Source organism: Cibotium barometz, chromosome 11 (genome assembly GCF_041138505.1).
Source record: "Cibotium barometz isolate CiBa-2024 chromosome 11, ASM4113850v1, whole genome shotgun sequence".
Lineage (NCBI taxonomy): Eukaryota > Viridiplantae > Streptophyta > Polypodiopsida > Cyatheales > Cibotiaceae > Cibotium > Cibotium barometz.
In genome coordinates this window covers 25718625-25746500 of record NC_141056.1, presented here as the reverse complement: position 1 = coordinate 25746500, position 27876 = coordinate 25718625, and the positions used below count along the sequence as shown (strand labels likewise).

The 27876-nt window shown below is 41.8% G+C and overlaps 1 protein-coding gene across 1 annotated transcript; it reads right to left on the bottom strand.

The window, feature by feature from the left end:
• Nucleotides 1–10604: 10604 nt before the first annotated feature.
• Nucleotides 10605–23926, bottom strand: LOC147633958 (uncharacterized). Its single transcript, XM_086805038.1, has 2 exons — nt 23739–23926; nt 10605–12072 (listed from the first exon to the last, which is right to left on the bottom strand). Exon 2 carries the CDS (start codon nt 12052–12054, stop codon nt 10843–10845), a length of 1212 nt encoding a protein of 403 aa, XP_086661164.1. The 5' UTR covers nt 12055–12072; nt 23739–23926; the 3' UTR covers nt 10605–10842.
• Between the last annotated feature and the right edge of the window lie 3950 nt (nt 23927–27876).

Genomic DNA, 27876 nt, shown 5'->3' with positions numbered 1-27876 from the left:
CCTTTGTACTATAGGGACAAGGTCTTTCTTGTACCTAGTTCACCATACAAGGACAAAGTGATGGAGGAAATGCATGCAACCCCATATGGCGGGTCATTTGGGTCTCTACAAAACCTTTGACAAGATAAGGAAGAGTTTCTTCTGGAAGGGGGGGATGTGGAGAGATCTGCATGTATATTTCACAAAGTGTTTACCGTGTCAATTGAATAAAGATCCCACACATATATCTATGGATTTTGTTACTAGACTTCCTCGCACAAAGAAGGGTTGGGACAAACTGTATGTAGTGGTGGATTGCTTGACAAAAATGACACACTTCATTCCTACCAAGATCACTTATGTGGCCATCTATGGTTGCAAGACAATTTGTGGAGTTTTATGTTAAAATTGCATGGGATGCCTCAAAAAATTGTAAGTGATCGAGATGCCAAGTTTATGGGTTCGTTTTGGAGAACACTATTTGAGCTCATGGAGACCAAATTAACTCCTAGCACTACATATCACTCGAAAATGAATAGGCAAATGGAGAGAGTCAACAAATGGGTGGAGACATGACACACTTTTGTCATGACAATCAACATGCATTGGATAATTGGTTACCTTTGGCGGAATTCACTCACAATAGCACAAATCATGTAAGCATTAGCATGTCGCCTTTTGAGGCCATTTATGGATACAAGGTGAATGTACCAATGGTGACCAACAAAGAAGAGATAGTAAATAAAAATGCACAAGAGGAGGTTGAGAGGATGCAAACTCTCCTACAACAATGCAAGGATAATTTGAAGAATGCTCAAAGAAGTACGAAGCAATATGTTGCTGCCCCCATAGGAGATTTATGGAGTTTAATGTGGGTGATTCTTCGCCGCCCATGTAAGTCTTTACACGCGCGACCTTGTACATGTTCATACACATGTGCGACATCCATACCTACCCGTGTATCCACGTGTGACATCCGTACTTATCATTCGTATAGCTCGTACTTACAGTTGTACCTACACCCGACCATATCTACTCATACACGTGTACCTGCCAATACTTGCAATACCCTCGCTTATACTTTGCTGAAGCATTTTTGTAGCACATAGATTAGAGTTTCAAAATAGATTGGAGATTTTTCAAATTTTGAACAAAATCAGGTAATTAAAGCTACTATGCACACATAGATTTGGGGGTTTTCATAAAATTATCCTCAGACACCTCCGAAATCAATAGTTGATGTGTAAGCTCTGGAACAATTTTTTTTACATATTATACTGGTAGGAAATGATGTATTTGGCATGCTTCTTGTTGCTAAGGACAAGACAAATTACCCATTGTCGACATACATGATGAGGCGCCTGTTGGTTGCCAAAGGACTATGGGTCATGGTTTTAAGTGAAGAGGCCCATCCTCTCTCGCAAGTTGGGTAACAGCTAATTGTCCTAATGCTACAAGTAGCGCATCTACTTCTAGATCGCTGTGGTTCAGGCACCCACACCTCCTACTATGGATCAGAAAATGGTGGGATGCCAAGGATGCACAGGTTTTTACAATCCCACGGATCTCCTAAATGCAAAAATATGAGTGATTAGTACAAACCCCCTGAGAAGGGCGTAGGCTACCTCACCTCCCAACCTTAGGTTCTGTGCTTTGAACCACCTCCGAGCCAGAGGGCTAAGGTCTAACTCGTGATTCCTCGTACTTAGGGGATAAAAATACATTCCTTCTCTAAGAACCACAAAACTATAAATTATTTGAACACTTTCTCTAAAAGTGTTCTCATCAAGATAAGATTGTGTCCAAACCAAAACACTCTTGATATAATCCTTCTTCTATACCATAACATCTATCAAATGCACAACTATGTAATTGATTGTATGGTAGATCAATCCTTTCTAGGGCAATCTGCGCCTAGAACTATATCTTCAAGTCCTAATTCTCAAGGAAAAACTTGGGTTTCCACCCATACTAAACATAACCTATTCGGTTTCATCTAGGCAGATCCTGATTAAACAAATGATCTCTCACATGTACAATGTTGCACCAGAACTGATAAATCCTCTTTGCTGCTTCTGATGATAGACTGAGAACAAATCAACATAAGTACGAACCTATATCTTAGTCAAACTTTGACTGGTTAAAGTATCCAAAAACTTCATGTTCTGACTCAACCCACTATGTCAAGGTGATGAAGATGCAAGTAAAATCTACCAACATCAACACTCTACTGGAACCGGGTCAAACTAGTATAATCCCATCACTCATCAATACCCTACTACATAGTCCTAATAAATAACATCATATTGAAGCTGGTAACCTAAATATCTGCCCATGTCAAGTGTAGCTAATAAACTATAGATTTGTCACATCAGAGGTGTGGCTAACAAACGTGGATAAACATCTGCCGCATTAGAGGCTAGTACACCTACCCCATAACCAAGGCAAGTAAAACATTAGTTTTACTATCTAGCATAAACATGAGTTCTAGATAACTATCCCATGAGAGGCTAAAGCATCTGCCTCGATGAAAACCTATAAACACACACATGATAAATCCTAGCATCCCATACCACAAGAACCTACCCTATATACGTCTTACAAATCCATCACTCCTCAGCTCGTAAGTCTTTCAAAAGATTACCAAAGATTGTTAGCAGACTCGTCCACCATACAAACTGAACCTTCTTGGGAGAATAAATCTATCCAAGAGAACCATTTGTCTCAATATCAACAAGATCTACTTTGAGTCTGGACCTCTACAAAGTATATGTGTGCACACCAAGATCCCTTAGAACTGTGCTTCTTTAAGCCTCTCACATGAGACACTTTTTATAGTAATTTATCTAATATGTATAGTAAAACGAAGAAAAAATATCTTGGTTTCTATTAATAAAGAATGAATATATAATATATGTACTAGAATGATTAGCAAAGAGGTTCCTCAATTATCCAAAACGGAACCCGTGAAACTACACATCTCTCACTTGATGTTTTACACTAAAGAGCACAAAGTTAGTATTTTGTCAGTAATGCTGTATGATGAGAAGAAGAGGCTACAATTGTTGAAACTTTTGGAATGTAAGTTAACTATGCTATATATTATTTAACTACATTTGTGGTCTATTAGGTTTGATCTAATTCTCTATGATTTTATTTTTGTTTGCAACTAGCATTGATCAGTGGCGTGTCCGGCTAAAAACTAAGGCTTTGTGGCATCAAATTGTGGAGTATGGCATGAAGCTCATCACATAAATAGAGGATGTTTACGAGGTGTGGTTTCCCCAATCATACACAATGGACACTATGGAGCTAAAGCGCTTGCATTATGGTAGCTTGTACAAGGAGTGTGTCGAGAAGATAAAAAGTGTCCAATCGATCGAACATCATCCTTGGGTTAAACTAGCCACCACCGCCAACAAACAAGCTATATACAAGTGCATGTGCAAATTTATATAGTCATATGTGCCAACCAGCACCACCCACTAAATCTTCTTTTTCGAGATGATGACATTTTGGGGCTTCTAGCTTTTTTAAAGATAATTTCTTTCCATCACTTGGAGCATGACTACTATCTTTTTTAGGAAATGAGTAATCTGGTCTAAGGGAAAATTTTCAGTTCTTCTGTGTGTGTGTGTGTGTGTGTGTGTGTGTGTGTCGTGTTACATGTGTGTGTGTGTGTGTGTGTGTGTGAGAGAGAGAGAGAGAGAGAGAGAGAGAGAGAGAGAGAGAGAGAGAGAGAGAGAGAGAGAAACATGTTTGATTCAATTGGCACTTCTAAACCAAGTGCTGAAACAAGCCCAAGAGCTTGTAAGGAAGGTGCAAGTTAAACTGGAGCAGCCAGTACTTGAGCAAGTGGTTAGAATACAAACGACTGACCCACTTAACCCGATCCCTGACCCCATACTAGAGCCAATCATAGAACCAAGAAGGGGACCTTAGTGCTTGCCAAAGGCCTTGACCGAAACCGTAACTCAGAGTCTTGTGTGTGTGTATCCATGTGTGTACTGCCCCTAAAGTGCTACATGTTCATATTTATATGTGTACCCTTATTCATGTATCTGTGTGAACACCTTCTTAGGTGTGAACACGCTCTTCTAATTGGATAAGATAAGTAAGGTGGTGGAGGAAGGGGGAGGAACCCAAGAACTAGGGATGTTCCCACCACTGCTAGGGTACTTTGGTGTTATTATTCATGTCTCCTATACTCCCCAATGGGCCAAAAACTATTTTAAGATAGGGGGAACATAATCAACTCAAAAAGGAAAAGAGAAATATGGTCAAAGAAAGCTTCCCCCACTATTGAGGGATTAAGGGAGGTTGATGAGAAATGGCAAGTCTAAATCTTTAGCAAGATGGCCACTAAAGGGGCACTTCTACTATCTCCCCTCCTATGTAATCATTTCTTATTCTTGGGGGAAAAGCTTGAGAAAGAAGACAATGATAATGATTAAAAAATAGTGATCTTTACTTTCAACGGAGGTCCAATTGTCAAGTGATCATCTAGAAGTTATAGGTAGATGACTGGCAAGCGATCAATGAAGGTTTAATTGACAAGAGATCAGTTAAGAAGTTAAGTAGATGAATTTGGCTCATAGGATGAGAAGATAGGATGTGGAGACTGACCCTCCCTGAGAACGCTAATATGATTCTCTTTGCTATTGGTCTCATGGATGGGGTTACATGGAATCTTAAAGAGATTTAGGCTACAAATAAGAGAGATGCCTTTCAGGGTCATATGGCTGATAAGAGGTGCAAAATCTTGGCTTTCTAGGAATACAACTTCTTAGGAAAAAGGGCCATAAGAAAGAAATCTTTAAGCAATGGTTGGTTTTTTATGGGGCCTTAGAGAAGGGGTATAGTGTTGGTTTGACTCTTGTACATAAATAACTGATGTGGCTAACCACCATGATGGTAGGTCTTTAATTTTGGAAGTGTCTTATCATAACCATAAGGTGTGGGTAGTGAACATATATGGGTGGCACATTTCTAAGCTAAGGAAGAAACTATGGGAGTGGACTAAGCTAGATCCTAACACTTATGGATTTTAATGGGGGACTTCAATATGGTGGTTAATCAAAAAGATAGGAAAGGTGGCAATGATGTGATAATGGGGAAGAGAAGAGATAGTGGAAAGGCATGTGTTTTCATAAAGGACTAGCTGGCTAGAACTAGGGGATTGGAGATCTGAGTGGAGGCTTATCTACTTCAGCTTACAATTTATCGCCAATTCCTCTAGACTTGATAGAGTTTACTTTGGAAAAGAGGCTGATTGGATTCCTCATAACTTAAAGGTCTAGTTAGATTCCTCTTCCTCTCTTTCTGACCATTTTATGCTTAAATGGGGATGGGATTTTAGCCAAAGGGTTGGATGAAAGGATCCCTGGAGAAGAAACTTAATATTTACCAATGGGGTCCTTAAGGAACATTTATTAGAGAGGATGTCAAAAAACCCATTGGAGAGTGAGTAGTGTTTTTTTAAAGGAGAAACCCTCCCAAAATTTGTAGTTAAAGGTTGCAACCCTCCCTCCTTTTCCTCTTCTTTTAAGGCTCAAGATATATGTAGATATATATTCCCTTTAAAGAGCCATATTTTTGGTGACCATCCATCCCCTATGCTCCCTTATATTGATCACTTTTTAGGCGATCGTACAATGTGTAACACAAGTGAGACTGTTAGGAGTTAGGTTTGGGCCTATCAAAATGTCTAGAACGTGTTTGTTGTTAGGATGAAAAAAGCTATTAAAATAGTGGGAAAATTGAGGGAGCATCAAACTAAGGTGGAGGAGAAACGGAAAGGGCTACTGGATAGGAGACATCAATCTTTTTTATACGAGGAAGAGCTTGACAAATTCATGTGGTGTAAGAACCAGCTTGACCTTTTGAAGTTCAATTGAGCTAAAATTGGAAGATTCTATACAAATCTTCTCAGGCACCTTCAAAAAAAAATTAGAGCCCTACATTGTAAGAGGACACATGACCTTATTCTGCAAGCTAAAGATGAGATAGATAATATCATACATGAGCCTTATTCTACAAGAGTCAAAGATGAGCTAGTTAATATAATACATGAGCCTTATTCTACAAGAGTCAAAGATGAGCTAGTTAATATCATACGTGAGCCTAAGGAAATAACTAGAAAACGTGTGAAGTTCCTTAGGAACACTTTGTGTTTAAAGGAGGATACTTTAGGTGAGAGATTTCAAGTTGAAAGTTGGCTTTTAGATTGTGTACCTAGGTTCATTTATCTTGTTCATGATGATTACCCATTGAGATTACTATTGGTTATTACCCATTGAGAGTGCTTAATGCCTTTAGAACAAATGGGTAGGGATAAAACCCCAAGATGGGATACTGAACTCTTTTTGGATTTTTGTATTAAAGACCACCAAGCAATTACTATTAATAAGACCTTCAAATCATACAAGTCAAACATGTAGGGATAAAAGCCTAGGGTGGGATATTGAACTCTTTTTGGATTTTTGTATTAAAAAGCACGTGACATTTACTGGTAATAAGGCCTTTAAATTATGCAAGTTAAAGAATGTGTTTAAGGAAGGGTTGATTAAGCTAATTCATAAGAATAGCTGGCATGTGAAAAGTTTTCTAATTAAAGACCAATAACCATGTTATCTATATTATACAAGATCCTTGCTAAAGTAGTGGCTATCATGATCTCTCTTGTGTTACAAAGTTTTATAATTAAAGAGGAATAACCATGTTATCTATATTATACAAGATCCTTACTAAAGTAGTGGCTATCATGATATCTCTTGTGTCACAAAAAGTTATTGCTAAGAATCGGCCTAGTTACATCCAAGGAAGATCCAATCTAGATATACCCTTTGCTGGTTGTAGGAATGCACATATACACACACAGTGGAGAAGCTCAAGGGAGCACACAATAAGATGATAGATAGATAATGAATGTGTGATGTACAAAGATCATAAGTATACCCCAAGATGGGTGTATACTAGCACGGAAAAAAAACTCCTAAAGAGGGAAAAAGTGCCCTAGCTGGTCCTAGTGTGTTCACACACATCACTCACCAAATATGGCTACAAATCCCCCATGGGAGTGATGATGTGAACAAGGGGGATGAGCTCACACTAAAAGTATAAAGATGTGCTAGGCTCTTTAGATTGTGAGAGCGGGTGGCTAAGTACTTGCCAATACCCAAATTAGCAATAAGGCATCTCAACCAAACACACTCAACTGTAACTATAAAACGATGCCATGTACTTAGCTTCACAGCTAGAAGTGGCCACAGTGGGTTGCTTCTTGCATAGAGTTATCAAATTATAATATTTTCCTAGACTAAAGGTGACCAAGAGCCGAATAGTTGGCCAATCAAGAAAGTGATTTGCTATTGCAAACTGGCTATACCATCAGTCAGCTCCTTCCCCAAGAGTTGTGGGAAAGAGAACCAACTCGGCATCATTCCTCTTGGGCCCCCGAGAGTCACATCATGAGAAGCTACCTTACATGATATTCTACATCCTCAATGATGGACCTTCGAAGTTTGCTAACCTCACTTGCACTCGGCTAAGAATAGTTGCTAAGGGTTCTTGCCCTTGAGGAGAAACCATAGTTGGGGAAGTAAGGGAGGTGTGGGGAAGAGGGAAGGTTGCTAGAACTAGGTCTACAGATTGAGAGTATTTTTTATCAAGAGGTGTAATTATGGTCATTTAAGGCCTAGTTTTCTTGTTACTTAACTTTTTCACAAAGCTCTTGCTTTAAAAATCGCCCATTGGGGATCTACAATTTTTCTTTGAAGTTTTTAGTAAAACTTAAAATAATGGCCAGGAACAAGGCATTTTTTACAAAGAAGGCTTGGGTCCTTTTTAATTTAGGCAAGGAACAAGCCATGGCCATACAGTCATCTGGAGGATGAAGGACAAAGGTCCAGTTTCCACGAAGCCCACTGGCCACCATGGGAACCCACTAGGCCAAAGAATGAAGCTGTCTTCTAACCTGGTCAAGAGCATCATCCGGTCACCTTTGACTGAGAATCATCAAGGAACATACTGATGATGTTCAAATAAGAATTAAGCACGTGCGCACGTGAGCGCGCACACACGGGTAATGCATGCACACACGCACATAGGTATGGGAGTGCATGCGTGCACACAAGGGAGAAGTCACGAGTGCGTCCCAAAAAAAAAAAAAACAAAAAAAACGTGGGGACAAAGTCTCTATGTTACTCTTGGAAAAGTTACACGTTTTCTCAACTCTTTGTAATATTACAAGAAATGAATCTCAATACTTTGGAATCTATGACATTACACGCCCTAGAAGCCAGATACTTCTTTTGGATGTTTCTACATGGTGGGTTGCCCACACCAACTAGTGGAAACCTCTTGTCTTAGATGCCTAGCTCCATCCAAGACAGGGTATCATTGTGTTTATGGGAGTGTAGAGGAGCACAGAGGATCTGGGTATCGATACCCAACTCTCGGGCAGATTAAGGTGTGATCCTATCTATAGTACTTGGGGAGCTATTGTATGGGTGACTCAATCTAGCCCACAGTTTCTTTTTTAGGAAAGGGGAGTAGATCGTGTTATACTAGTTCGTAGGGGCATAGTTCAGAGATGTTTGCTTCATGATATCCCCAATTTACGATACACACCACCTTCACTGAGTATCTGGGAGATTATTGCTAGTATCATGGTGTGACATACTTGGAAGACCAGATGCTCAGAGGCCTTCGAGCGTATTCATGTTTACGACACCCAGTGTATTTGTAATATATGGAGTGAAATTGTTCCACCTAGGGACGTATACATGACCTTCTAGAGGTGCGTAGTGGACTTCATTATTGTTGCTTATTTTCTTAGCTTTAATTCCATGTGGTTCATTTGCTTGAAAGGTAATCATTGGCCTTTATACAGTATCTTTAATAAGGCTTGTCAAACGTTGTTGTACTATTTTGCATAGTTTTTCTACAATAGTACATCAATTATGATTTGTTCAGAAGATTGTGTCATAAATTATGATTTGCTTCTGTTGCACAATAAGACAAAATAACTTGACTTCATATTTTCTACCATAAAATGTTTTTAAGCTTGTGTCATGTCCACAAGAGAGGAGTATGATAGCAGGTATGCGAAGAAAACGGTTTTGCTAATCAATCCTCACTTAATCCCCTCCTTAATCCCATTAATCCCACCACTACATCACTCAATGGCTTGGTAGTCATCTCTCTCCTACACGACTGAACACAATTGTTATTTTGCCTACCTGCCCACATCTAGTTATGTCCTATAACCAAAGTAATGTTGTAGCAATGATGTCTGCTGAAAACCATGTTGGTGCAAAAGGATAAAAGTAACAACATATGATGGCTATCAACGTTGACAAGTGAGGAAAAAAAAACAAACATAGTGAGCATTTGCCTCATGAAGAACTTGAAGTCATACTAGGATGATGAACACATGGGATTTATTTGAAACACTTTAAAAGCTTCTCAAAATTTACCAATATCGATAGTCAAAAAGATACTCATGGCTTTAGATATAGTGTTGTTTTGTGAAGCACAAAAAAGGTATCAATTTCTATAAACCAATTGCAATTAAAAAATTGCAAGGCATGATACTTGAGTTCAGTAACCATCAACAACCCGATAAACTGCGTCTTAGTATGTGGAAGTGCAAGTACATCATTATATATTTAAGATCTTTTAGTATGAGGGAGTGCAAGTACATCATTATATATTTAAAGGGTTCAGCAATCCCTACCTTGTCAAAAAATAATTTACCATAGAACATCTCACATCCTATCGAGGTGAAAACTTGCCTCAACATTAAATTAACTTTTATATAATTATTTAATCAATATAAACACATGATTGCTTAACAGCACCTTGACACAGGTTTCCACCTCCGAGAACACCTGCCCCATACAAGGCATATTTAACACCTGACAAAAAACCAAATCTTTTTTTTTTTCCAAAGAGGAAGCCTTGCCTCGTGTAAATCCCCAAGAACATCTTGCCTCGTTAGAGGCAATGCAACCACCCACTGCGATGAGAACACACACCACCGACGAATAACAGAATCCGATAAAATCCATGCCCTATTTGCCAAACAATGTCACTGTTGCCCATGTTGACGAAGCATACAATCAATGTTCACGTGGGCAAAGGTATCACTCTTGTAATTTTTATAGACTGTGATGTACCTAGCATCTTAGCAAAATCTAAGCCTCGTGAAATTTGTATTCACACGGACTACCACTTCGAACCTCCAGCAAAACTAATACAAAAAACGCAGGAGAGAGATGCATAAAGTCATGCTTCTCCCATTGTCCACCATTGAACATAATCAGCTATATTGTAGTTATAATGGCCCATTTCACGTAACACCACAAGGTAATACTGGCAATAGTATACATCAGCATTCGTCATGATGGGGCATCAGTAAGGAAGAGCATTTGAACAGGCAAATCTCTCTGAAAAACAGAGTCAAATGGACACATTTATACGCACAGCTCATAACAGCATGACAATGTGCACTGTGACCACTATACCCCCTACATACATGAATAGAAGAAACTGCGTTCCCTTGATATCAATACCAGATACTAGTGTTATCACATGCAGAAACTTGCCCTCAACAGGACAACTTTTTACTCCACCAAAAAACTCCAGATAAATGCTTGCAAGAATTGTGAAATACATAACCTTTCCACCTTGTTCCATTGAATTATCTAAAAATAAAGTCAGAACCAATAACACATCTTGAAAGGTGAACTAAACATATTTCAAACCATTACATCAGAGCTAGACCTGCATGGTCCATGAGAGATCTGTAACGCTTGGCCATGTTTGTTGCCAATGCAGAAGATACACAAGGAAATTTCTTCAGATTCTTTGGGAGATTTCATGAAGCGTTTCTTTCAATGAGTGTAAAACGTCAAGTTTTTCCTGCTCAAATTGTCTTGTGGTTTGCAGCATTTCCTTTCCTATGCTCACCAACTCTGAGAGCATTGACTGCAATGAGTTTGGAGCTGTCGTGTCCACTGTAAATGCCTTTCCTGTTGCATGGCGCTTTGCTCTTTTATGAGGCTTTTTCATTGCACGAGCTTCTCCAGTGATGGGTGGAGCTTGACCCACCTCAGGCACATAAAACCTTCCAGAAGGTTCTTGAGTGGCATCGTGCCTTTCAATGGCAGCAGATCCTTCAGTGGCATGAGGCTCTGAACTTGGATGTAGCAGCACTGTGCTGTCTGTAGCCTTGGCATCCTCTATCTCGTTTGTAACAGGAAGCAATTCATCTTTTACAGGAGCCATCAAAAAAGGAATGCCAAAGCCAACTGCAGTTGATGTAGGATCAGAGAAACCATTAGCCCTGTCCCCCATGTAGAACTCCATCAACTCATAGAATCTGCACTTCTGGGATCCATTGCCTGCAACAGGTAAATGTTTATCATCTTTGTACTCCTTGTATACCCGTCGCCACTTCTTCCTACAGGCTTCCGAGTCTTTGTCAAACCCATAGGAAGTCCTCGCCATCTCATTTTTTACAACCTGCCACAAGTCTACCCTTTGTTTCTGGGGGCCAGAAAAAGCTGCCTGCATTCTCCCCCTAATGTTAATGAGTTGAGCCACCCATACATCCTTCCACCTCATGATGGCTTGTTTTTCATTTGGTCCATCACCATCATGCACCTCCGCATCCTCTGAAGCTGATCGTGGTCGTTTCCTCACTTTGCATTTCTCCACAGGTGTGTCTGCTTGTCCCAACACCAAGCCTGTGCTCTCCAAGTCTGAATGTGAAGCACCATTAGCAACCACATTTACAAACGGATGGCTTTGTTGAACATCTGGCTCCAGTTTGGGAGAAATATCCTTAGGCTTGGGTAGAATTGGCCATACAATTTTCCCAGAAGCAATCTGCATTGCTATACGAGAGGAATCCAGAACCACAATCTGATCACACTTCCCCATGGGGGGAGCAGGCAAAGACAATTGAGGAGCAGGCATTTGAGAGACAGTTTCCTGAGAATGTGACCCCAACTGAGATAATATGGAGCTAGAATTTTGCTCTGAGCAGGGGTATGCACAAACTTCCATAATTGCAAACTCAACTTTCTGCCCAGCATGCCAATGAAACATAAGTACTCTCTCTCTCTCTCTCTCTCTCACACACACACACACACACACACACGTGTTCAGCCCCAATCAAGCAATCAAGGCAGCATGCCAAAGCAGACCAATCAAGCACCTCACCTCTCTCTCTCTCTCTCTCTCTCTCTCTCTCTCTCTCTCCACACACACACACACACACGTTCACAAATTTCTATACTTCCCAATCAAACGATCATGGCGGCAAGCCAAACAAGAACAAGCAAGCAGCTCTCTCTTTCTCTCCCCCCTTCAGGAAGAAATTTAACCCTCCAGGCTCTGAAACTACTGACATCAGAGGTGTGTGGGTCTATACTTACTACAGCTACCTGGTCACCAAGAAGCCTTATTGAGGGCCCTCTAGGCTCTGAGACTACTAAGATCCAAACTCCATCTGCCCATCGGACTAAGGATGAGCACAAATCCATGGAGTTTCTGGATGACCTACTTTTCCGGATGACCTGCTGTAAGAGCGTTGTAACTATCATAAGAGATCTCTCCCCTAATCTCAATACAATCCAGTACACAAACTGTATCATCATGATACAACAACCGGTTCCCAAAAAAGGAAAGATATTGACTACCTCCCACCCTAACAGGTAGAATGATCCCAAAGTCCTGGTCTAAAATCAATGGAGCTCCCTGCTTGGACCTACTGCCAATAACGAATAAAATGCCCATCGGTTCGACATAGCCCTCTCAAGGAATCATAGTAGACAACACTAAGCTGGGTGAAAGATTCACCCTCCCAATCCTAGCAACAATTTTCTTGTTAAACCTTGCATCTCTGTCTACCATAAGGTAACTATCCCCCATAAGGATAGGACATAGCAAGTTTATATAGATAGACCCAAAAACTCTACATACTGTAGATCCTAGAGTCCCATACACACCATATAAAAATTTCCTTTAGACCTTGAAGCTGAGTCAGAATGATCAATTCTTTTCCAACTAGGTCTTGGTGCACTACACCTCTACCCCATGTCATGGTCCGTTTGTCATGTGCAAAGGTTTTGCCCATGGACATGTCCTGAAGCTAGTCCTGAAGGGGCAGCCAGAAAAAGAGATTAGAACCAGGGATTTTGGAGCATGAAGTGCAGATTCGGCAAGTGTTGGACTAGGAGAAGGACAAGGAAGACCTGTCGGCTGCAAGGTGTCCTGTCGGCTGGCAGAAGCTGCTGTCTGCTGCATGGAGAACAGGTCGGATCTGCACTTATGATGAATATGTCCAGTTGGCCAGCACTCTAGTTGTCTAGGGGGCCTATATAAAGGCACTAATGCTCATAGTTAGATTCATTCACTCCCCCTTTGGGTGTGGGTCTAGACTAGGACTAGAATAGGTATTCTACCTTCTCATGGAAGGCAGCCCATGGCTGCAAGAATCTATGTGCCTTTTTGTACCATATGAAGATACTGAATTTCCAGCCATCTCTCTCTCTCTACTCTCCCTTCTATCTGCGTTTTTGCATCAGCATGTTCTAAGAGGTGTTTAGGGCTGAAAGAAGACTCTCAAAGCTTCCGGATGTAACACCGTTCTACTACCCTGTTTTGCTGAGGAGTGTGGGGAGTAGAAAACTGTCTCTATGTGCCGTGAGAAGTACAAAAGTCAATGAGTGCTCCAGAAGTAAACTCACCACCATTGTTGGAGCGCACTTTGACGACTTTGAGGCTAGTGTCGGCCTCCACCATAGCAAGTTAACCAATTCTTTGAACTTTGTAAATGTCTGAAATTTCAGGGATAGAAAAAAGATCCAAACCTTCCTAGAAAAATCATCCCTATAAAGGGTATTTGGGACCCAATACTGTGTCCTCTCCTCTCTCCTTCTCTCTCTCTATTTTCTGCACATCTTCATTCAGTTTTGTGCGTTAATATTCCATCGCGAAAAGTGTGCTGATTTCTGAGCATTGAAGTTACCACCAATCTCCCCCGAAGCTTCCGCATGTTATAGCGCCTTAGTGGATGAGGTGCACTCTTCGACTAGAACAAAGGCCACATCTTTGTCTTTGGGTTTGGATTCTTTGTCGTCGAAGTCCTTTTGTTTTGACTTTTTCTCCTCATCCCTCTTCTTCTTGAAGCAATCGGACCGAAGACAACCAGCCTTGCCACAGTAGTGGCATTTCCTCTCCGTAGATTTGTCTTTTCCTTTATCTTTATCCTTGGAGCCTGAAGCAGACGACTCCTTGGATTTACCACCGTTTTTATTACCTCCTTTGGGTTGTCACTTGGGCTTCCCATGGCTGAAAACCTGACTCAACAAGAGAAGAGTCAAAGATCTTCATGATATCTAGCCTGTCCTGAAGCATGCCAATCACCGCATCCACTAGGGGAAGAACAGGGCGAAAGGCAATGGTATCCTTAAAGGATAACATGGAGGAAGTTTGCCCAGTAACTCAATGACAAAGTCATCATTGGGAATTTGGACTCCCAAGATGGCTTGTTGTTGACAGATCTTCTTGAGTACTTGCACTTTGGCCATGACATCATCCGTCTCGGTAATCTGCACCTCACTGAGTCGAGCTTTTAAATGAAGCTTGCGGCTGTAGGTGTTCCTCTGGAAACAGGTTGCAAGTGCATCCCATAATTCCTTAGAGATTTGGGCAGCTTTATCCATATCGGAAAATTCCGAGAGATATGGCTGGTTCAAGTTGTAGGAGATGACTCTGCGAGCCCGAAGATCCATGCTGGTCCAATAATTCACAGTCTGTGGTGAGTTGGTTGCGGGGTCGGGCTTTGGAGTAGAAGCATCAACGAGCCGCCAAAGATCAAGACCCACCAGAAGGTTAAAGATGGTATCCTTCCACTAGGAATAATTGAAGCCATTAAATTTGGAGTCTTTCTGCAACTGGGGAATGGTGGAAGTATTTGAAGCCATCCTCTACGTGAAAACTTCTCTAAAGCGTAAGAAAACGCAGCCTGTAGATATGAGAAGGCAGGAAAGAGAGAGAGGGTTCAGAAGCAAGGGGAGGGAAAGTGTCACCAACCTCGACATTTCCCACTATGAAAGGGGTCTGGTGGACTCCAGGATGTCTAAATATTTGGAAAGTACAAGCTTTGGGAATGGGGGATTATCCTAGAATACAAAGGACCACACTCCTAAAATTTAGGAGAGTTGCTATTTTTTGCCCAACTCCGATGGAAATTCTGTTCGCGTCATTACATCTGGAACTGAGCAGATACCAAGAGTTGGCAAAGTGCCTATGACAGAATGTCTACTAGTTGGGATATTTTTAGAGGTAAAGATTATGGGAGAACCCATCTCTTAGATTGGGACATGTGGCAAGAAAGTGGATCAAAGTGGGACAAGTAGCCTCACACTTGTTAGAAAATGGATCAAAGTGAGACAAGTGGCCTCACACTTGTCACTCCAGCTATTGTGTGGCTCTCCACTTGTCATCATAGCCTTCTCTTTCCATTTTCACTCATGGGAGCCCCAAATCTATAAATTGGAGCCCTCTCTCTTCATTAAGAGGAGACTCTCTTGCTGCACACTAGTCTCTACCACCATTACAGGCTGCCCTAATGATGGCTACTCTCTTTCTCTCTCTTGAAGGCTGCCCATGAAGAATACCAGCTGTTGGGGACTGTTTTGGAGGCTTCCATCGCGAAGAAATACTGAAGGCAAGGGTATATAATCATTTATTATGATTTCTAGTCATTGTACTTGTTGTACCAGCCCTTGTACCTACTGTACCAGCCACTGTACTGCCTGTATTAGTCATTGTACTTGTTGTACCTACTGTACCAGCCATTGTACCGACTGTACCAACCATTGTACCTATTGTACCAGCCACTGTACCTACTGTACCGGCTGAATGGAGAGTTGTACTTGATGTACCAACTCTATTGCATGAAGACCCGTGGTTTTTGGGGAAGAATCAGTACCCACACGGAGGTATATGGATTATATTGTTGGTTCAACATTTCTACAACATGTGTTCCGGCTTGGTTGCCTCGTGTTGGGCTGTGTTATGGCATTTGTATATGGATAATCCGGCATCTCCCGTGGGGAGAGTAAGGCCCTCAAAGCTTGTGCATGATATTATTCTCCTTGGGTAATAAAATACTCCAAAGGGGGGGGGGGGGGGGGCATTCCGGTCTCTATGCGGTCAAGCTCCACTTTCAGCATTTGTGGATGTTTTGTCCAGCTTTTATGTTTCATGCAACGTGATGATGGATATATGTTAAGGCTGTGGCCATGTTTAAATGTTTTAATATGCATTGATGGTATCAACAAGTGTGTCAAAGGCGCTAGTCCCTCGGGCACCCGCCACGAGTTACAGAAAGGGTGGAAAAAGAGTGGTAGAAGAGGCTGTTAATTCAACAAAAATATGCCTGTAGATGAGAACACGGCCAAAAACCAACCACCACTAGCCAAAGCATAAGTTGAGGTAAGAGTAGAGGGGTGAAGATGGGAGTCCCTCCTGATGCACGATGAAGGTTGGGTAGAACCTAGCATTCTAGTTAGTCCGGGGTAGGGAGGCAGCTCTCCAGAAGAAAACGCAGCCTATAGATGAAAAACGCAACCAACCTCCTTTGGGAAGAAACAGATATAGGTGTTGTCCACCAAATCCTCAGTCCAGAACCTGCTCTGATACCATGACAAAGTGCCAAACAATGAAAGAGAACTGAAGTTCACAAATACAGGATGCACAGGAACTGAAGGAAGATCGTGTATATATATACCTAGATGAATCCAAGAACATGCCCAAATTCACCTTTAGGAACGTGCATGTTATATACTCATGGTAGTCAACCCACAAGACTATATAACTATCAACTCCATTATGCATAGTATGGAAGATCGTATACACCAAAAAGTGGTTACAAAGCTAGAGTAGGTAGCACGAGGCACACCGTAGGTGCAATCAAGATCCCAGAATATGCCGAAAAAGAGATAATACAACTGAGGGCAAACTCCATGCTTATATAGCACCTAGAGAGCCCAGTCGGCCAGCATAAAGCAGGCCGACTGGAGCATAAAATGGGAGATGCCAAAAAAGGGTGCCAAAAATGTGAAAAAAATCCAAAAAAAATATGGAAAAATTTCCCAGTTTGGGGGAGGTCCTCCAAAGGTGCAGAAACAACGGTAGAAAACAAGCCGACAAGACCTCCACGACAGCATTAAGGAAGATGCAATATTTTAACACCCCCTCTACATCTTGAAGTGTGCAAAGAAGTCAAAAGAAAACTCACGACGAAGGTGTGACCATGGACACCTCAGCATGGCCAGTACTGCGTACACCTCGGAAAATGCACATGTCAGCTTGGTGAATCAGAACACATAATGCCACTATAAAGAGCAAAAGAAAATCTGCTTGGCACCAAACTCATCACATCTAATAACCTCGAACAAATGAACATGGAACACATCCTATCCATAGTCTCTGCTGACCAATAGTTCTAGAACTCATCTGAACCATGAAGGAAACTTGGTTGATCCTAGAACTCATTCGGACCATCAAGTGAACTTGCCTGTCTTTATACTTGGAACTCCGACACACGGGTCCCATGCTCCGGATTTAATATAAGAGAGCTTTTGAAAGCCCCCCTCTCCCGCCCACAAGCCGTTTCTGGAAGACAGCACGCGGGGGGACACCCTTAGGATCAGAGCAGGACACCAGTCATGTTCTCTCTAGTCTGTAAGGCCTTGGGAGAGCAGGGGTTATCACTAGACGAGTCTGTGTCAGTGTCATGTGACTTGTCTTTGCCCTTCTTTGAAGACTTGCCCTTGTCCTTGGCTTTGCCTTTGTCCTTTGACTGACAATCCTTTGGTGGCCTTTCTTCCCACACTTGTAACACCGACTCCGAACTTTCTTCTGCACCATCGAGAGTGTCTGATCAGGTCCAATAGACGATGAAACTTTCAATTTCCCCTGTGAAACTAGGATGGATTCCTCTTGGAAGCAAAAAACGCAAGGCGTAGTTGAAGAAGGAGAGAGACAAAGATCAGATTTTTGTGCAACAGCCGGAGCCTAAGCGTATGATACCATGAAAGAATGTGCACAAGCGGAAGCAAATAAACATGAGAGAGAGAAAGATTGCAAGCAAGAACAAGAGCTTTATTAGCTTGAGGTTACACAGTACAAGAGCCAGCAAATAGGGCAATGTAAGATGATTGAATGAATAAAAGAGAGCAACTCTTATATACTGGTGCATGAAGCAAGTCGGCTCTAGAAAACAGGCCGACAGGACCTCCACGACAGCATTAAGGAAGATGCAATATTTTAACAAACGCAAGCTTGAAGAAGACTGGCGTCAGGCTGACCTCGCAGCTCGGGAGCACCAATGAGAGCTCGATCTCAACATTTGGCTCCCAGTTCGTAACTTTGAACCTAGCACATATGACCGGGCTTTGTCTCTCACACAAAATGAACAAATGAAGATGAACGGAGGCAAGCCAAAACAACCGCAATCTAATACGAAACCCCGACAGCAACAATCTGCTTCGCAACCAGGGAAAGGTAACTCGTCTTCTAAAGACACTAAGAAGGGCGGTAATTCTAGCTCCAATTCAAGGGGTAAGAAGGATAAGGAATCCAAACCTAAGAAAACCCCCGAGGACAAGGTTAAAGCGGACATCATTGGAAGCTATCTTCCTCTAGAGGAGCAAAAGAAGTACCAATCAGAAAACCGATATTTCTATTGTCATACCATTGGGCATGGTAAGAAGGATTGTCAGAAATGGCAAGCGAAGCAAGCCTCCAAGCCACCTTCTTCCACAGTTGCCACAACATCTCCTACTCCTCCAACACTGCCTAATTACCACCAACGCAGTTCATCTCTTACCTTCTATGCATCCTATGCCATCCGTGGTATTTGATTGATGCTACATAGAAAAGCATGATCCAAGCTTATGGCTCTACCAAGGGTCTCCAGTTCGTAGTCCTATTTGACATGGGTTGTTCTGAGGATGCCATCTCTCCCCAGTTGGCTACAAAAATGAGATGTACATTAGTGTCCTATCGTTTGGATGTGAACGGGTTTACACCTGGTCTCCGCACCCACATTTCTCAAAAGACACAACAGTTTCCTTTTCAAGTTCAAAAGGCCTCATTCCAACGAGATTTCATTCTCTCGTCTCTTTTGCGATGTGACATGATTTTAGGAATCTAGTGGTTTTGTCAGTATGAACCTATTCCCAATTGGGAGCAGGACACTTTTACTATCTGTAAAGGTTTTCCTGAGCCTGTCATGATTCATGGAGATGGAGCATTCTCGAAATCCCTTTGATTTCTCATCTCCACGCCCAACGAGCTATCCGCAAGGGAACGAAAGGAGCATTGATTTATGTTCGTGCTTAGACAGCCTCTACCTCATCGATAGCGGCTCTCATCTTCATCTCCGGTCCCCCAGTTGGCAAACCTCCTGTCTCGACACCAAGACATTATGCTTCGGGACGATCTCCCACCCAGTCTCTCATCTTAAGGACCATCATATCGATTTGGTCCCTGGGACAGAACCTCCTAGCAAGTTTTCCTATCGTCTTTCCTATCGTCTTTCCAAGACTTTAGAGGGCGAGGTAGAAAAGCAGTTATCTAAGCTCCTCCGAGCCGGATTCTTTCAGCCATTTTTCTTACCATTTGCTGCACCCATTCTATTTGTCCAAAAGAAGGACAAGTCTACACGCCTCTATGTAGATTACACGGCATTACACAAACTCACTATCAAGAATAAGTTTCGTATGACCAGATTGAGTACATTTTGGAGCATTAAGACAATGCAAATTTTTTCACTAAGATCGACCTTAAGAGTGGTTACCATTAGGTCCGCATTTTTGAAGGTAACATTCCAAAAACAGCTTTCCAGACAGACCGTGGTCACTAGGAGTGTCAAATCCCCACGGATCCCCTCGCGATCGATCTTGGTTCGAAACTCGAATCCTGCAAACAAACGAACAAACAAACAAGCAAGGGGGTGCAGGGCCTGACTCACCTCCCAACCATGACAGCCGTGGGCAAGCCCACAGTCTTGGCTGTCCCCACCGAGCCACGAGCTGAGCTAACTAGGATGACGAACCGACCAATCTCCTCCTCGTGACGTCCCATACCGCCACGAAGCTGCCCTGGCGGGCCTCGAGATTGCTACCGACCTCGGCTGCGTAAAGCAGGTGCACGTCTGCACTAGATCCAGGCTCCAAGACCATAGAGCTCTCACAAACTCGCGAGACTCTCTATAATACAATAACTAACCTTGGCCACCCTTTTATAGGCTCTTGGCCGGTCATCGGGCGTCCACAGCTGGCCGCCCGCCCGTCCATACTTGGGTGCCCGCCCGTTAGTATTTCCCTAAATCAGTCTGCCTAGTTCCAAGCTTCCCCAAGCCTCGAAACTAGTCTTGCATGCGTATAGCACACGGTAGATACGCACTGTGCACATGACAACGAGTTCGTAGTCATGTCATTTGGGCTTACCAACGCACCGGCAATCTTCAATAAAATGATGTCCAAAATTTTCGCAGTACTCATTGGTAAGTGTGTTTTCATATTTCTTGATGACATACTTATATTCTCAACCACTATGGAGCAACATAAGAAGGATATGGAGAAAGTTTTGCATCTTGCGAGATAATGGGCTCTACATAAATGCCAAAAAGTCTATCATCGGCGTTACTGCATATCCTCAACAGATCTCGACTTACATAAGTGGCTTCATAGAGTCTTCTACAGTGCTATTGGGTTAGCATATGGTTCAATCAGCGTTCGGTCTTCCACGTCTTTGCATTTGGCAATCCATAGTCATCATTCACAAGTTCTCCAAAGTAATACAAGCAAATACTCTTGCTTGCAAGGGAGGGAGAGCGAGCCGTGGGCAAGCCCACAGTCTTGGCTGTCCCCACCGAGCCACGAGCTGAGCTAACTAGGATGACGAACCGACCAATCTCCTCCTCGTGACGTCCCATACCGCCACGAAGCTGCCCTCGCGGGCCTCGAGATTGCTACCGACCTCGGCTGCGTAAAGCAGGTGCACGTCTGCACTAGATCCAGGCTCCAAGACCATAGAGCTCTCACAAACTCGCGAGACTCTCTATAATACAATAACTAACCTTGGCCACCCTTTTATAGGCTCTTGGCCATCGAGCGTCCACACTTGGCCGCCCGCCCGTCCATACTTGGGTGCCCGCCCGTTAGTATTTCCCTAACTCAGCTGGTCAATCAGCCTGCCTAGTTCCAAGCTTCCCCAAGCCTCGAAACTAGTCTTGCATGCGTATAGCACACGGTAGATACGCACTGTGCACATGACAACGAGTTCGTAGTCATGTCATTTGGGCTTACCAACGCACCGGCAATCTTCAATAAAATGATGTCCAAAATTTTCGCAGTACTCATTGGTAAGTGTGTTTTCATATTTCTTGATGACATACTTATATTCTCAACCACTATGGAGCAACATAAGAAGGATATGGAGAAAGTTTTGCATCTTGCGAGATAATGGGCTCTACATAAATGCCAAAAAGTCTATCATCGGCGTTACTACATATCCTCAACAGATCTCGACTTACATAAGTGGCTTCATAGAGTCTTCTACAGTGCTATTGGGTTAGCATATGGTTCAATCAGCGTTCGGTCTTCCACGTCTTTGCATTTGGCAATCCATAGTCATCATTCACAAGTTCTCCAAAGTAATACAAGCAAATACTCTTGCTTGCAACGGAGGGAGGGGGAGCCTTCAGTCGATACTTACCCAATCTAGTGTCAACTCTTGTCTTCTCTCTCTTTTAAGTAGAGTGGATTGCATAAACTCACAAGTTTAAAGAAGACTTTGTTGTGTGTCACAACGGCCCTATTGCATGCTACATCAATCATACACAAAGGCAACCAATCCTTGAAGATAATACTTGAAAACAAGGATCTGCAGAAATCAAAGGAGGAAAGTAGGCAAAAATTACAATCTCGATGAAATTCTAGAAGTGAACGCCGGTTCCATTCATAGTGAACGGCTGTGGCAAACTTGCCATGCCCCCATACCGTCCTCCTGGGCATATCTTTTGATATCTCCAACCATTCTCGCCAATGAGTCTAACACAACTTTCCAAACCACTTTGGTCAACATGTGTAAATGTTGCAACAAGTTGTTGAATAGTAATGATAAGAGCTAGAATTATGAGCCTCTTCAATAGCCTAACGATTCTTCTTGTCTTGGCAACCATGGACACACTTCCACAAAAGCTTGGAACAAGGTTTACAAGACTGAATGGGGCAGAGATAACCTCCCTGTTCATGCTAAGTGCAGCATCCCTTTTGGGAGCAAACAATGACTTTGAACTAGGAGTAGCTAAACTTGACTCTCCCGCATCCCTTCCCAAGTTTGGTGGTAGAAATTGAGTATAAAACTATGTCTTAAACTCAACCCGAGTGCGAGCAACACTCCCATCCATAATTTGGTTTATCACTAAGATTGATCTTAATTTCATACATATATAAACACCATTATGAATCTATGCAACCCCTTCATACAACCTTTCTTGCGTAAGCACCCAATGGTGTGAAAAATTCGACATCTCAGTTCTTTTTGTTGTCAAGAAGATAAAGCTTTTGCAATCTTTTTGTTCTATTTTTCCCTAAAAGAGAAAAAGAAAAATATAGCAAACCTTAATCCTAAACGGGTCAAGCATGTCTCGTTCGCTCTACAACTCTACAAAGCTTTCTACTTCAAATGAGTTTTTTTGGCAAAATTAGCTTTGCAATGCAACTAATGAGCAAAAATGAGTGTATTGCATCCACACCCAAGGCTCTTCTTGATAGAAAGTGACAAGGTTACAAGCATGTCTCTTATGTAATGAACTGTGGCCATTTATAAATAGTTGTCTTTTTGCATAACTTATCACTTCGGTTTTTCATGAGGGCATGCTCCTCGACTTCCAATTGCACGGATCAAAGTGGATTTTTTCTAATTTGCAAAAGAAATTGGCGCCGGCTACAGATGTGGTTTCGCCTTCACCTACCGGTGGTTTGAGACATTGAGCTGGCCACAGCTGCGCCCGTACAATGGGAAGAGGGGGAAGGCTAAAATTTTTCATAGTATCCATGATCACTTTAGGTGACTAAAATTCATGAAGTTGTTACTACATAACTAGGTTGTGGCGATAAATCCTTGACTTCTCCATGATATGAGATTCCTTAATAAGGGGAGTTACACAATTTTCCTAGAATTGCGGATGGGTAGGGACATGGACAGGAAACATCCCCTGTCCATCACCAAGGGCAACGAGGATAACCTGCAATCTTGGAGAATGTAAAGACCTGAAGACAGCACACCTAGGTGCGTTTCTTTCAAAGGATTACAGCGAAAACGCTTCTTTTGAGGGCTTGCGACAACAAAAAACGGTAAGAAGCCATATTCTGAACCTGTTTGCTGCCTTTGTCAGAAAATATCTCTGCTTAGCCACTGCTGATACATAATGATCGAAACCGCATGGGAAACGCTTTGCACATGTGGGGAAATTCCGTACGTGTTCCGTACAAAGGGTGGCAGGATTTGTGCGGGCAAACGGCAAATTTGTGTACGGAGGATCTCCAAGAAAATCCCCCCCAAAAAAAAGGACCTAGCCTAAATGCCTCGAGAAATAGTTCGGGGAAAGACCAATTTCTGTCTAAGGGGAAAAAAAAAAAAAGAGAGAGAAAAAAGGGAGGCACCTGGAGAAGGCTCCATCATCTGCGTTCTTCTTCAAGAAACCACCCCGCCATAAGACCAGTGTTGCCGTTATGCTTGTCTGCTTTTCTGTGTTCTGTACAGAGAAGAAGAGGAGGACGAGGAGGAAGAAAGACGACCACGCATACGCAGATGTAGGGTCAGCAGTCGGTCACATATCACAGGTGTTGCGACGACTAAAAAGCCAAAGCACCTGTGGAAATCCACTCCCCACCGCCACGTCATTCTTTGTGGGTCCACACTAGTCGGTTTCACATGGAGCAAGTGGACCTGTGGCAACTAGAGTGCTTGTTCTGTAGGCAAAAAGCTTGGACACGGGCACTAACGATGTGTTTCACAATGAAGAAAGATGGCATTTACAGATGAGTAGAATTAAGAATGCAATTGTATTAGAATTATTAGGTAGCTATTTGCCATGAAATCTCGTGTACATTTAAAATGTACAATACTAAGGAGATGCACAAGATGTTGGAGTGCTTATTGAGCATTGATTTAGCTGGCCTAGTCAATGACAACACATATATTATGTTTAAAAAATCGCATAAGTCTTTGTTAATCAATCTATATTCAAAGGGCAGTAAACAAGTTAATGATTTATTCTCGGTGTTATTATGTAGATATAAGACAACTTTATAGAATGACCTAAGACTACAGTACGAGAAATTGACTCAATTACTTGTCAACATGGGAACCAGACTGACATTAGAAATGTACTTGTTAGAATTTGGAGACTAATTAAGAACAAGGAAAATGCTCCGATGTCATTGAATCTCTCACACAATCCTTGCGTAACATGTTTACCAATGTTAGTTCTTGATTAAGTTAATCATTTTTTATAATATAACGCTTCTTTAGTGCACATACATGTGTGGGTGAGGAAAAATAAAAAAAGACCATATGATACATATTTACCAATGTTAGTTCTTGATTAAGTTAATAATACAAGGCGAAAATGTGGCACAACTCTCTCTAAAAATTATAATCATACCAAAACATGCCCTTCCCTTGTTTAGAGAAAACACTTCCAGTGTTGAAAGTGCAAAGAGTGTATCATTTTTACAGTGTTGCATAGAGATGAAGCATTGACCTTTCATTGTCATAAGGATGCACTCATTCTTGAAGTTTTTTATGTCAAACTCATTACCTTTTATTACCATGTACTTCATTCTTACAACCTCAAATTCGTAATACAAAGCTAAAAAGCATAGAAAGCCATGAAAGTGAAAACACAAGCATGCACCTCTAGTTCTCATTGATTTTCATTGGAGCAAAGAGTGAAGAGAGAATAGTGGTACATACTATCTTTAACGTTGAGAGTTTGGCCAAAGCTTGAGACAGGTAATGTGTCATCCATCCTTTATTATTTAAGGGAAGTAAACCTAAAGTATTGCGGGAAACGGGGATGAAAAAGAGAACAAACTTGATCTACATATTTTTTTCCAAGACTTTCATCACTTCTCCTAGTAGCAACCCAACAAATGATTCAAATCAGTACATGCATTGCCACCTTTAAGAAAGGTCATGGTGCTGATGGTAGCGTGTGAACACTATAAGGTGAGTGATTAAGGTAAGTGATTACTATCATCATAGCTCACATGAGCTATGAAACAAAAACTAGAGGTAACATAGGAGTTGTCTAGCCCATTTTGTTTAACCACGATGCACACGACGATTTCAAAACCTATGGGCTGGTAATTGTGCACGACATATATTCCTTGAGAGATGCAATCTCAACTGACCAACTCCTATGGTAGGGACTTAATTGCTTGTGTAGTGTATCTAGACTTGAAGCAGGTACATGAGAAGGTGTGTTGCAAATATATGATGTGTGGAGTAAACTATACAGGCATGTTGCACTACATATATTCCTTGAGAGATGCAATCTCAACTAACCAACTCCTATGGTAGGGACTTAATTGCTTGTGTAGTGTATCTAGACTTGAAGCAGGTACATGAGAAGGTGTGTTGCAAATATATGATGTGTGGAGTAAACTATACAGGCATGTTGCATCTAGACTTGAAGCACGTACATGAGAAGGTGTGTTGCAAATATATGATGTGTGGAGTAAACTATACAGGCATGTTGCATCTAGACTTGAAGCAGGTACATGAGAAGGTGTGTTGCAAATATATGATGTGTGGAGTAAACTATACAGGCATGTTGCACTATGCAACACAATCCATAAATGTGCATGAACCTGTGGGTTGGCAATTATGCACAACGGATGTTCCTTGAGAGATGAAATCCCAAGTGACCAACTCCTATGGTAGGGATTTAATTGCTTGTGTAGTGTATTTAGACTTTTGAGAAGGTGTGTTGTAGATATATGGTATGTGGAGTAAACTATACAGGCATGTTGCACTATGTAGCACAATCCATAAACGTGCATAACTTTGATGCCATATGGTGTGTTATAGATACATGATTTGTGGAGTAAACTATATAGGCATGTTGCACTATGCAGCACAATCCATAAATGTGAATAACTCTGATTCCTTTTCAAGCTACAAAGAGACAATTACCGATAGATTTTTAGGCTATGAAAGAGGGGGGGGTTACAAGCTATCTAGGAAAACAAGGCTGCTCATCAACATGTGGGCTATGGGAAGGGACACCAAAGAGGAGGGTGTGGAGATTGTGGAGATGGGAGATCTGTGTTATGAGAACTACTCTTGTTTATTGGGAATTATATTTCTTATTTTATATCAAAGTTGGTACATGTGATTTGATGATGAGTGCGAGGGTCACTGATTTAGGTGTCACACAAGTTTTATTAAAGCAGTCCATGTTCACCCAAGCTTCTGAGCCATGCCTTCATGCCTCTGATCCATGCTTGGTCACTAAACCTCTGAGTCTATTTGTGGTATTCCATGTCCATAAGAATCTCTAAGCCATGCTTGATCAGCCTCTGAGCCATGCTTGGACCTCTCAGTTTACCTTGCAGGTTATGTCGTCCACCACTGGTGACAAACACGATGTTATTGTTGCAACATTTTGTGTTATTTGATTTCTTCTACACAACTAAGGACAATTGCTCTTCAAATGGGAGGACTGTTTACGGGTATATATTTTACTATATTTTTGAAGCACAATAATTGTAGAAAAATATGCTTGATTAACTGTGTGCAAAAACCAGCTTAATAAATGGAATGTGCACAAGGTTATTATATGTGCAAATGTGCACAAGGTTATTTTATGTGCGAGTGTGAACAAGGTTATTTTATGTGCGAGTGTGCACAAGGTTATTTTATGAGTAAAGGCCCATTAGTATTTATCATTGGACAAAGGCTTTGTCATGTATAAAGCTTAGAAATCTTCACAAGCTTATTTATATGTAAAGCAAAAGGCCAAAAGTGGAAAAGGTGTTATTATTAGCTCCAAGGGCTAAAAATATGAATATGACATAAATACCGTGTATGGGGGAAGGAGCCACACATGTTGGGGGGGATTCCACCCAATACTTGTCTTTTGTATGGTGAATGGTATTAATGACGACATAACTCAGCGAACATGGCTTAGAGGCTGATCAGGCATTGCTCAGAGGTTCTTATGGACATGGAATACTACAAACAAACTCAGAGGTTCAGTTTGACTGAGCATGGCTTAGAGGCTCAAGTGAACATGGATTGCTTCAATAAAACTCGTGTAGCACCTAAAAAGCAGTGACCCTCACACTCGTCTTCATCAAATCACTTGAGCCTCTGAGCATGGCTCAGAGGCTCAAGTGAACATGGATTGCTTCAATAAAACTCGTGTAGCACCTAAAAAGCAGTGACCCTCACACTCGTCATCAAATCACACCTACCAACTCCGATATAAAATAAGAAATATAGTTCCTAATAAACCAGAGTAATTCTCATAACAATCTCAACTATGGGATGGTGTCAAAGAGTGAATTCTAAGAAAGATGCAGTTGACTGACACTACATGCCACGCCCTTCCATATGTAGAAATCACCTTTTCCCCACCCTTGGAAGGCATCCAAGGAAGCTAGTGGTCGTGGATAGTAGCACGGATGAAAATGATTTCTATTTCTATTGCACAAGAATTGTTGCCAAGCATGGAACATACATTGTTTATGCATTACAAAGACACAACCTCTATTTTTGTTTGATGAGAGT

Excerpts from the sequence above, each read along its gene's own strand:
- LOC147633958 (XM_086805038.1), bottom strand. The coding sequence starts at position 12,054 with ATGGAAGTTTGTGCATACCCCTGCTCAGAGCAAAATTCTAGCTCCATA.